The sequence below is a fragment of the Narcine bancroftii genome, chromosome 2 (assembly GCF_036971445.1).
Source record: "Narcine bancroftii isolate sNarBan1 chromosome 2, sNarBan1.hap1, whole genome shotgun sequence".
NCBI lineage: Eukaryota > Metazoa > Chordata > Chondrichthyes > Torpediniformes > Narcinidae > Narcine > Narcine bancroftii.
In genome coordinates this window covers 331,032,958-331,045,866 of record NC_091470.1, presented here as the reverse complement: position 1 = coordinate 331,045,866, position 12,909 = coordinate 331,032,958, and the positions used below count along the sequence as shown (strand labels likewise).

Below are 12,909 nucleotides of genomic sequence, written 5' to 3'. Positions count from 1 at the left end.
TCCTTCTGTAACTTTGGACAATCCTATCAACAATCAATGCGTTGTAACATTAATATATTGATAAATGGATTTTATATTGCGGGCAGTTCTGAAGACCTAACGACAGCAAGAATGTGATTGCACTGGATATAAATCACAAGGTCATTGAAGTGACATGCACTCTGTGGAGGAAGTCCATGCGTGAAGGTACATCGTGGAAAGAAAAAAAAATTGTTGATGCTTCAATCCATGACCCTTTATTGAGACAAGAAAAATGTGGGACAGCCATCGTAGAGGTCACGACGAAAGAGAATGTGTTGGACTGGTAGACCAGGTGATGGTGAATCATAACTGACAGAGGCAAGAGATTGGCAGATGTCAGACAAATGAAGAGAGTGCCAAGAAAGACGAAAGAGTCTGGTGCAGGAAGATGAGTCATACAGGGTGGAGTGGTGATTAATAGACAAATGCAGTGCTGGAATTAATGAGAAAAGGTGAAAATGGTGGTGTAAATAGAAGCCATCTGGAAGGGGGTGGGGGGTACGGAAGAGAACAGAAGAATCTCGTGGAGATAATGGATAGAAACCAAAAGGGGGAATGAGAACAGGTCAGGGGCTGAGTGAAATCAGTAGGAAAAGAGACCACAAATGAGGAGATTGGAAGAAATCAGCTGCAGACTGCTAAGGGAGAATTTCAGGAAAATGGCAGCACTGCTGGAGCTGGAGAGCAGAGACACAGCGCTACTCTAAAAGGGTTCAAGTGCCCAGTCCTGCTGCTGGCAGCTCCATACAGGCTTTAAATGGCCTGTTGAAGGTGCCAATGGTGTTAGTAAAATATTGCAACCATGGAGGTCTATGCCCAAGACAGCAGCAGCCAAGAGGGGTTTGCAGACTCTTGAGAGTAGCGGACCGTCACAAGGCATCATTAACAGGAAGAACACATTCTGTTGACAAGGAGAAGCAGAAGAGACAACCCTACAGGATGGCGACAAGGGACTCAGCGGCTGATAGACCCACGCAAGCTGCAGGCAATGCAGTCAAGGTTCCATCATGGGCTGGAGACCAGCTGATAGGAGTCAAGTTTTAGAGCCTGGACTCGTGAGGGTGCTAAGGGCAAGACGAGGTCATGAAGGGCCTTGGATGCTGAGGCTTGCTGATTGTGTTCGAAATTTGGACCTGGAGCTCAGGTTTCCGATGGGCCTAATGGGACTCTATGTGGCTGTAGATGCTGCAGGAACGCGAGAAGAAAATCCAGACACTCAGCGACTCTGAAGGGACTCTCTTTTGCTTTTTTTTGTCTTACTGTATAGGGCGCAAGGTGACACTAATAGCAACTCTTTGTCTGCCTTACAGCAGCCAGAAAGCAATTTGGGGTAATATTCCATGTTCTGTACTGTCACATGACAATAAAGACACCTCGAATCTTGAGAATATGAGTTATTGTTTGTCCAGTTAGGATTAGACCTCAAACATCAGCGACACAGTTAGCATAGAGGTGACACAGTTAGCGTAGTGGTTAATGCAACGCAAGTACAATGCCAGCGATTGGAACTGGGGTTCAAAACCCAGGCTGAATACAAAAAGTTTGTACATTTGTCCAGTCGGTGTCTGCATGGGTTTTCCCTGGGGGCTCCAGATTCCTCCCGCCCTTTAAAATGTACTGGGGGTATAGGTCAATCAGGTCTAATTGGGTAGCACAGGCTTGTGGGCCAAAAGGGCCTGTACTGTATTGCATGTCAAAATTTAATTTTTTTAAATTTAAACACTCCCCAAGTCAATCTTGGTCTCACCAATGTTGAGCAAGCTACGTTGGGAGGACTAAACGTGGTGATGTTTGCAGATATGCAGGTGAAACATGGAAGGGCTGTTCAGGATACTCACTGGATGATGAAGGAGAGGCGCAAGATAACTATTACATTTCCTGCTATTGCAGAGGAAAGTACCGGGGTGATAGAGAAATGACTGGGATGGGATGAGCAGACAGGGAACACAGAGAGAACAATCCCTATTGACAGTAGAAAAGGATGAGGAGGTATGGACATAGCTGGTGGTGATGCTGAGTTGCAGCTGGCAGAAATGATGGCTGAGGATGCATTGAATGCAGAAGAAAGTGTGTGAAAGGCAAGGATGAGAGGAACTCTATCTCTTTTCTGTTTGGAGAAACAGGGAGGTGCAAGAGCGGAACTCCAAGAGAAAGGAAATGCAACAGATGTCTCCTTTGAGCACAGTAACAGGAATTCCACATTGCTTGGACATTTCTGGCGACCTGGAATGGAAGATCTCATCTTGACAGCAGATAAAGTGAAGACAAAGAAACTAGGAGAAAGAGAAGGCGTTCTTAGAGGAAAATGGGTGAGAGGAATTGTAGTTGAGTTGAGTTAGCTGTGGGAGTCAGTGTGTTTGCAAATGTCAGCAAAAAATTGGTCAACTGAGACGGAGGCAGAGAGAGAGAGAAAAGTGTCAGAGTCAAATGAATTTCAGAGTGTGGTGGGGATCAGCAGCAAAGTTGATAAAATTAGCAAATTCTGCACAGGTGGAAGAAATGATCAAAATTCAAATCAACGTAACGGAGGAGGAGATGAGTGGTGTCAGGGTGTTTCAGAATAAAGATTGTTTCATGCAGACAAGGCAAGGATAGCTGGAACTTAAGCAAATGCCCATGGTTACACCTTTGATTTTCAAGGAAATGGAAAGTTATCAGGGTGACAAGAAGTTCTGCCAGGGAGATGAGTGTGTTGATGGAGGAAAACTGGTCAGAATATTATTCCAGGAAGAAGGCTTTGAGACATTCTTTATGGGGAAAGGAGGTTCAGAGACTGGACATCCATGATAAAGATGAGACGGTAGGGACCAGGGAATTAGTAATTGTCAAAGTGGTGAAGGGAATGGGTGGCATCCTTCATGTAGGTGAAAAAAGACCTGTCAAGGGGAGAGGATGGTTTCAAGATAGGAGGAGATAAAGTTCACCCCCTGCAAGAGTTCCCAGAAACAATAGCCCCTTTTCATATTTCTGGCTATCCATTCCATAGGATGATGGTTCCTTTCAGCCAGTTTGTGCATGTTGGATCATAATCAATACAGTGACTTTTACATGAACGTCTTTCCATTTAAATGTATTAAGTTGTAATATTTCATGCTGTTTCAAGGTGTGTTTCCCACTCTGTTTATTGCTTCCAATTTAATTTATAGTTAAATTAGAATTAATGATATGTAAAGGTGGTTTGAATAAGTTCATCTTGATGATGTACAAATTACTTCAAAAAGCTAAGTTAGGAAGTAATAAATCAAGACTAAGATGGGAGGTTGATTTAAATAGACAAATAGATGAAAATGATTGGAAACTATGTCAAAAATGATTAATGTTAGGTATAGATTGGTTCAATATAATTTTTTGCATCAATTATACTTAACTCCTCAAAAAAAAATTTTTTAATTTAATTCAACATTATCAGATCTATATTTTAGATGTGGTCAGGAAGTTGGTTTGTTTTTGCATTTCACTTGGAAGTGTCCAAGAGTAAAAATGTTTTTGGTTAGAGGTAGGAAATTTTCTGTGAAAATATTAGGAGTTAAATTCCCACAGGACCCGATGTTATTTGTGTGTAATGTTAAAGTGGGTTAGACCCAAATTAACTATGTATCAAATTGATTTTTTATGACTCGCTTTAGCTGTTTCTAGGAAGTATATAGTCATTACTTGGAAATCAGATATAGATTTAGGGATGGAGAAATGGCATGCTGAATTGTGTACTTGCATTCCACTTGAGTAAATAATTTATAATTTACGTAATAAGTATCAATTTTTTTCAAAACTACACGTTGTTTTAAAAATTTGAATGACTCCCTGAAAGCCCAACTTGTTAATATCCCCCAGTTCCATTATTATTACTGAAACTTTGTTGCTTTTTAACATTCTCCCAACTCTTGTTTTGTTTCTTTTATATTTTGTGGGGAAGGGTTGGTGGGAGGGAATAATACACACATACCACACATGTAATTTTTTTTCTCTTGTAGCTTTATTGGTTTTTAAAATCTTAAATAAAATATTTTTTTTTTAAAATTCAAGTGCTTACATGGGGTGCACCATCTGTACCCCAGTACTCTTTTGGACCTCACTGTCTGTTTTGCCTGATTCTTTTCCCAATGATCAAAACTGCCTTCTATTGCCCTGCCCATATTACTAACCAATCCACCTCAATGTTAACATCACCACCAATCATCTGCAGACTTAGCAATTCTATCACCTACATTTGTGTCCAAATCATTAATATTTATTAATAACCAGCAAGGGTTCCAACACAAAATTATTTGATACATCACTGTAGACAGGCTTCCAATCACATTCCAATCACATCTGTCACCCCATTAGCAAGCAATTTTGCGCCCAATTTACCAATTTGCCTTGAATCCCCTGAACTCAACCATTTGGACAAGCATCCCAAGAACTATCATTCTTTATGTAGGGATGACTTTTCAATGGCTGCAAAGCCAAACCCTGACAATAAAACAATATGACCAGGAGAAAGTAATTGAAAATGCCCTTCAAACTAGAAACTAAATTGGAAGCAATAAACACAGTGGGAAGCACACCTTGAAACAGCCTGAAATATTACAACTTAGTTAATATATCTAAATGCAAAGACATATATGCAGAAGTCACTGTATTGATTATGATCCAGCATGCATCAACATGTCTGATTCCAAAGAACTCATGGAGTAATTACTTGATAATTCTGTGATAAATTCTGTTTGGTTATTCAGAAAGTTACACATTGCACTCAAAAAGATTCAAGAAAAGTGAGTACGAGAGAAACAAAACCTGATATCAGCACCAATGTTACAAACTCAGTGCTATTCAGTTCAGACACCTGATGTAAGCAAATATTTTCTTGAAAAACATTGAGAAATTCATTAATGTCTCCAAATATGAAGAAATCTGCAACCAGCAAGAATTTACAAAGTTAAAATACTGGTTTCTACTTGGTCATTTTTCTGCTACAGATCTGAAGATAATTTGATTCCCTTCTAAACTATAAAACTGGCACAAAGGTAAAATAGACTGCAGTTTGGTTCAGGTCCACTACCCTCTGCTTCCATCTTCACAAAGGTTTCATAATCAGAGCTAAATCTGAGAGCTTCAAGAATTTTTCAATATCCTCTTTTCAAATTCTTCTCAATACTCACAAGTGAATTTATCTACTAGTAATTCTAATACTCTTTCTTTCTTTGGCTTGGCTTCGCGGACGAAGATTTATGAAGGGGGTAAAAAAGTCCACGTCAGCTGCAGGCTCGTTTGTGGCTGACAAGTCCGATGCGGGACAGGCAGACACGGTTGCAGCGGTTGCAGGGGAAAATTGGTTTGTTGGGGTTGGGTGTTGGGTTTTTCCTCCTTTGCCTTTTGTCAGTGAGGTGGGCTCACAACAACCTTAATACACTATATTTAGTTAGGTGTTTGAAGAGATTTGGTATGACACCAAAGGCTTGCAAATTTCCATAGGTGTCCCATGTCGAGTACTCTTACTCACTATATGGAGATGCCAATGCACAGAACAGGAAAAAAACAACAGAAAGTTGTAAATTTGACTAGCACCATCTTGTGCATTAGTCTTCACTCCATTAAGTACATCTCCATGAGGCAATGTCTCAAGAAAGCAGCATCTACCATCAAGGACCTCCATCACCCAGGCCATACCCTCTTCTCACTGCTACCATCAGGAAGGAGCCACAGGAGCCTGAAGAACACCCAAAGTAACAAAAGCAGATCCTTCCTTTTCTGCCATAAAATTTCTGAATGGACAATGAACCACAGACACTACCTCACTTTCTCTCTTGTTTTGCACTATTTATATTTAAATAGTGTATTTATAGAAATGTCATTTATAGCAATTTTGCACCTGTAATGCACAATAATTTTAAATATAGATATACAGAATGGTAACAGGCTCTTTTGGCCCACAAGCCTGTGCCACCTAATTTCATCCAAATGACCAACAAACCCCGGTACATTTTGAACTCTGGGAGAATGTACAAACTTCTTAGACAGCGTGGGATTTGAACCCCAGTCCCAATCGCTCGTGCTGTCACAGAAGTGCCTTAACTGCAATGCTAACTGTGCTGCAAAACAAAAAAATGTTGTGACACACACTTGCGGCGATAAACCCGTTTCTGAATTCTCAATTCTGATTTTTAATATACTCCACCTATCAGCTAAAAATAAGGGTTCAGATGAATGACTGTTCCACCAATCCAAACAGCAGAGCCAGCACAAGGAAAACACAATCAAATCAAGGGCCCTGCTACCCTATATAAACCAAACAGGATAGATTCTGTGTGCCACGTTCAGGTATGGCCTGTTTTAAAAATACTCACAAGTGGATCAAGCAAGCAACCACCTGCTCTTTCAGAATAAATGTACATTGACTGAAGTGTGTTGACCCAATATTCAAATCTGTTCCCACACATGATGGATGTTTTGATTGAATGCTGTACCTGGTGACACCCATTCCAACCTCCAGGTCCAGGCTTCAATCCTGACTTGAAGGCCTGTCTGTGTGCAAGTCTATCTGTTCTCCCTGTGTCAACGTGAATGTCACTCCCAAATCCCAAAGACATCATGACATATTAATTGACTGCTGGAAATTATCCCAGTATGGATAAATGACCAATGAGTCAAAGAAGAATTGATAGGCATGTGGGAGAATAAATTACAGGATTAGAGAGAGACAAGAAAGGAAGTGGGACTCCAAGGTCAAATTTGCGGGGCATCAATATAAAAAAAGTGATAAGCCAAGTAGCTTCCTATTTTTTTCATAACAGTTGAGACTCTTTAATTCTGGGTCAATCTGCACTCATGGGTCGAGCCAGGATCAAAGAAAAAATTAATTGTAGGTTTATGCATTTAGATCAGATTTAGAAATGGCTTTCATTGGATCAGGATAATCAATAAAGCATCAAAGACTAATTTAAAAGGCAACAGGTATGATAGAAAATGTGAACATCTTGAGTTTGATTAACTGGTTTAACCTCATCTGTCCACAACTAGGTCAAGTGACTCTGGAAAAAAAAATATATATATAAATGACTAATCACATTATGTCTGTATTAAAATGTAGTATCTAATGTCCTGTTAAGTGATTTTAAACTTTAAATAAAATATTATTTTATTTTTTTTAATGTCCCAGTTCTGAGAAAACCTATAAAGTGGGGTTCACATATCTGAGATTTGTGTTGACTCCTGGGTCAGGACTCCAATGGTTGCATTCAAAACATGCAAAACAACAAAGTTTCATTCTCTAATGGATCTGTTAACTGTGGAAGTTGACCACTTATTTCTGCAAAATTATAAAAGGCAGTATGTCTTTCATGGCAGCAGAGTACACTGCTAAAAACTTACAAATAAGACATATTTACATAGCTAAAGTGGTAAAGTTTATCAGAACAATTTGACCATAACTTTTTGTTGAATGAAAAACTCAGCATAGTTTGTTTGAATGTACAAAGTCACAAGGAAGAAATACCAACGATCAAATGAAATGATCAGAAGTTAGTAAAAAATTATTCAAAATAATCTTGAAAACCCAGTGCCATTTGCAACATTAAATCATCCAGTGAACACTGATTCAACCTAGAAATTTACAAAGAACATACCAAAGACCAGTAGGGAATGACAAAAAAAAAGCACCATCTTCACAAAACAGCACGAGGATAAAATCCAAAGTTTTACATTTCAGTGTCATTCTACTTGAACAGACTTTACAGGGCATGAAGAATGATTGTTGTCATCCAAGTCTACTTTTGCACTGATTTATGAAGACATCACAGATATATTACAAATAAATAAAGAAAAACAGAGAATAATCTGGAAAAGTCACAAAATTCCAAACTGTACTTAAAGTCTTTAGACATTTGAACTGGAAGTTATAACTACAGACTGTGGAAAAATTAATTTACCTAACACCAAAATCAATGCTAACTCCATAACTGGACTGACAGTAATACTATCAGAAGGTAGCTTCTTTCAGGTGAGACTTTGTCTGCTCTCACAAGTGGGTACCAATGTACTATTTTAGACAAAACAAAACAATGGAACCACAACCACCATTGTTGGAAATGAATTTACACTTTTGTTGTTGGTACATCCTGTGCACCTGGGTGACTGCAGCAAACAAGAATTTTAGTGCATCTGCACATCATAGCTATGCAGATGACAATACTTCATTAGGAGTTTGAGAACATTTAGTATGTCATCCAAAACTTGCAAATTCCTACAGGTATACATTGGAGAGCATTCTGATGAGTTGCATCATTGTCTGCTATGGAGGCAACAATGCACAGGAAAGGAAAAGGCAACCCTCACCATTCAGGTTATACCCTCTTTTCACTGCTACCATTAGGAAGGAGGTACAGGAGCCTGAAGACGAACACCCAAAAGTACGAAAACAGCTTCTTCCCCTCCACCATCAAATTCTGAATGAACAATGAGCCATAGATGTTGCACCACTTTTTTCTCTCCTTTTGCACAAATGTATTTATTTTTTTAAGTGTTTATAAAAAAAGTGACATCTATTTCTACACCTGTAATGTATAATAGTGCCACAAAGCAACAAATTTCATGACATACTCATGACAATAAATTCTGATCTGATTCTGAACAAACTCATCAATATTTAACCCTCAATAAAAAAAGCTTGTTTTGTTTTCATCATATTGATATTTGTGGGAACTTGATGTGCTGAGGCTACATGTCACAAGAGCTGAAATTCTGAAGTACTCTTGCAGAGTCATCATCCATTATAAAAAAAACTTTGGAATGTAATGAAAACAAAGTGAAAGGCACAATACAAATACAAGTCTCTGTCTTTTCAGATCAATTCAACTATATTATATTTAATTGGTGCATGATGCATACTTGAAGCGAATTTCACTTCCACTTCCTGCAACATATTTCGGCCACACTCCAATGTCATTGGTTTAACATCAAATTTCAAAATCCTCCGACTCAGCAGGGATCCTCATGGAAGATTTGCCACAGTAAATTGTCTTGCAATGCAAGAGAAAACAATATTCAAATTAAACTGATCCGGCAATCAACTGCAAATGAAACAAAGGGATCTAAAATTCAAATAGATCATAATGAAGAAAAATCTTCAATAAAGGGACAGAGGTACACCGCAAATATGAAAGGAATGTTCATAATTTTTTTAATATTCTGTTAACCACTGCAAAATCAAAAGGAACAAAAAGATCACAAGGAACAAGTCATGAATTTTGTTCATCCACAAAGCAGACCTAGAAGTCACGTTAAAAGCAAATAAACATGCACAACTTCAAAAAGCCAAGCAAGTTCTTCAATTTATTAATATTTAACAATGTACTCAAAATGGTATAGCAGGAATAACTGATTAATCAATGCAACAGATGTTAACTAGTCCAAAACCAAATTTGTAAACATCGGTCAAAAATGGATCATTCTGGTTGATTCAGCAATGATGATTTGGAGTCTATTTTAAACAGACAAGCAAATAAGATACTTTCAAATTTCTCACTAAGATAAACAAAACACTTTCCTGAATATCATAATTACAAAAAGATTAAATCAACCCAAGCCAAACTTAAGCATTGGCATGATTTCCATTACCTGATGTTGTCTTAAGTCATTTTCAACTTGTACAATGGATGAATTTAATGAAGTGTACAATGCCAGATTTGCAATTTATATTTAAATTAAGTATTCGTCTGATAAATTAGATTATTGCTCCAGTCAGAAAAACAAAAATACAAGGATTGAACATGTTTTGCTAATTAAGGCCCTGCCACTCTGTTGACACATGCATAATCAACTTCAAAACGTCACTGCAATGTCAAAGGCTTATATAACAGAATATCACTACCCACTGAGCAAATTTAATGATCCTCAGACCGAAGAGCATGCTCCAAAGCATCCAGTTACTTCACGAACATGAAGAGCAACGGGTGACAACAAAAACCTTTCATCTCATGTCAATGTGGAAGCATTATGCCCTGCTGCAGATGTGCATCCATCTAAATCCAAGGATCATTGCCGACGAGTTCCTCTGACGAGTTTAATCACAAAGATAAGAAATTTCTCAATTTAAAAAAGCTCAACGTTTCTAAAATGTCATTTAAGACATAATTACCTGTTCTTCAATCCGTGGGAAAATTCATTGACAAAAAGATTTTTAAAAGCCATCCCTCCCACACCAGAAGAAAATACAGAAACCTTTTTACTTACAGAATTGCTTGCCGATACTCCAATTTTGTACCGCTTGTACCATCCTCTTCTACATCAGTCTCACCCCCTGAGCTGCTTTCCGTTGCATCAGAATCAAAAGCCCGCTCAGAAGTTCTTAGCTTTGCAGTCACACTGGACGCCAATTTTAGAAGATCCTCAGAAATAGCTCGGTCTTTCACAAAACCAGAAAAAGTATCCCCATTCAGTGAAGATAATAAACATTTATTACTTCCTACCAATCCAAGGATAGAACTGGGAATGGAATGAACGCCACCATCAGCACCTCCTTCTAGATCCGTCTTTGGAAAATTACTCCTGAGCAGTAAAGATCCAAACTGCAAGTTGCTGTTCCCAGGCCAAGTGCTTGTGTGTTTATTATTAGTGCTACTCCAGTTATTAATAAGACTTTCGGTGAAAGAAGAGGAGAACTGCCTAAGACTGTGTCCCACCAATCCTGCGAGCTGCTGCTGGGCATGGCGCTCGACCTGCTTGGCTTGCACAACCTGCAAACGCTTACAAAGTCGATGAGCCCTGTTCCTGATCTCAGCTTGTTTACTGGCAACCAATAAACTCTGAGAACTCACCTCATCCTGACTAACACTAATATTATTGTGACAGCTAACAATGGTGAGACTGTGATGATGGTTAATGGCGTTACTGTTCGTGCCGGTACTCTCAGGAGAATGTTTTTTGGTGTCTTGGCTCTCAGTCCCCTGACAATTCCAATGTACTTCGCCACAGTGAGGTTTGAAGGAAGCTCCCGCCGGACTGGAGCCGTGTAGATCCGCTCGACAACCGGATTCGAGGTTGCTGGTTTTACTGCTGCCTTTCGACAGCGGGCCGAACTCACAGGCAGGAGTGTTGGCACTTGAGAGCAGCCGATGCCAGCAGCTTTTATCCGAGTTCCCCTTTCCAGGCGAGGTCGAACTGAGCGAGATGGCGCCGTTGCTCCGCTGGACGCCACAACCGCCCACCGCTTTGTTGTTGCCGTTCACTCGACCACAGTCACAGCAAAGACAAGCCGGTTCTTTCACCAAGCCCTTGCCGACGGAGCACGATCCCGAAATTGGACCCGTCTCTTTCTCGTCACCATCAGAATTCATTCCGCCGTGGCGCTTGCCGGAAAGCCGCGAATCTCCCCGATGAAGGCCGAGGCCGGGGGCTTCCGTCGAACTCACCCGCCTGTGCTGCAACTCGCCGGCCTGGTGGGAGTGACGGTGGCGCCGGTGAGGAGCGTGGTGGTGGTGGTGGTGGTGATGGTTGTGGGGGCTGTAAGTTTTTGTCTCGGGCTCTTTCGCTCCTCCCTGAGCGGCCAGAGCGCACCTCTCGCCGTCGCCGTGGTAAAAAGGCTCGGCCTCGGCTCGCCGCCGTACTCGAGTCGGCTGGGCCAAGAACAGAGAGTCCATACGGTCGGCAGAAAAATATAAAGGGCCGACGAGATTTTTATTTTTATTATTTTCCTCCACTTCGCCTTCGTCTAAAGTGCCGTTAGAGGCCGCAGATGAAAGCGGTGAAGACGAGGGCAGCGAAGACGCTGGGGAAGAAGACGACGACGAGAGCGGCGGCAGTGACGATGACGACACCGCCAAGTTCAGTCCGTGCTGCTGCTGCTGCCGCGCTTCGCTAGTGCTTTCACTCACAGCCGGGGAAGCCATTCGCTTCAAGCGCCCGGCAGCCATCTTGTTTTCTAACTCTCCCTTCCCCCACCGCCCCCCTCTCCCCCTCCCCCCCCCCCCACCGCCCTTCCCCTCCCCCACCACAAAATGGCGGACCTGTTGGGTCACGGGAGGGAGAGAGAAAAGCGCGCGCGCGCGCCTCCCCACCCCCACCCGACGATGAACAAGGATGCGAATGGTGTCTCGGCGATTGCTGCTGAGAATACCGTGAACATGATATCCAAAGGTCTTCCTGCGTCGAGCATGGTGGAGCAGATTTAATTTTAAATAGGTGGCGAAAGCTTGTTTAAAACAAAAAGTCCAATTCAGCTGAACATTTGACGAGCTTGACTGAAAATTCGGCAAACGGTAGGTTTCCATGAAACCGCCGCCCTGGTTTCAGAGAAGCAGCAAAACGAGCGAGTTGGAGGCTTCGTGTCCATTTGAAGCATTTGGATGTGTGCGGACAGTAGAATTCACACCCTCCCCTCAGGAACCTGCTGAGGATCCTCAAATTCATGGGCCTCAAAAGGTGGCCGCCGGAATAAAGAAACCCTCAAAAATCTTAACAGGAGGCATCCTGTGAAGAAGGTAAAAGCCGAACTTGATAACACGGCCACGGGTCTTCGAAAAATGGTTTTGAAGAGGTGCTTTTCGATTTCTCCAAGAGCCACACTCAAGCTCCATCACGGATCCAACCATAAATTGGATCGTTGTTCCCAGATTTAAATAGAAGAAGCACAATGACCTGCACAAAACGTTTGAGAATCATCCCCTGCATCTATGGCCCCTGTCCCACAGCACAGGGGCCAACCTGCAATAAGATCCCACAAAGTGAGCCAAACAGCCGATTGGGAGTAAACGTTCATAAATGGTTTAGGCTGGAATGTTCAGTGGACACAAAAAAATTAAACATGGCCGGATGCTTCCAAAATATTCTGCTTTTTACTTATCAGGGTGAAAGGTCACCCATTCATGACCCAAGTAGATGACAAAGCTCTTCAAATGCAAATCCAATGCAATA

General features: G+C 41.1%; 1 protein-coding gene across 2 annotated transcripts in view; it reads right to left on the bottom strand.

The window, feature by feature from the left end:
• The window catches only part of LOC138755667 (KAT8 regulatory NSL complex subunit 1-like), a 221,979-nt gene extending 210,050 nt beyond the window's left edge, over positions 1–11,929 (bottom strand). For both annotated transcript variants that reach the window (XM_069922059.1, XM_069922060.1), the window contains exon 1: positions 10,231–11,929. In XM_069922059.1, the coding sequence (XP_069778160.1) occupies positions 10,231–11,909 (1,679 nt within the window). In that variant the 5' untranslated portion in view covers positions 11,910–11,929. The remainder of the gene's footprint in view (positions 1–10,230) is intronic.
• Positions 11,930–12,909: the final 980 nt, after the last annotated feature.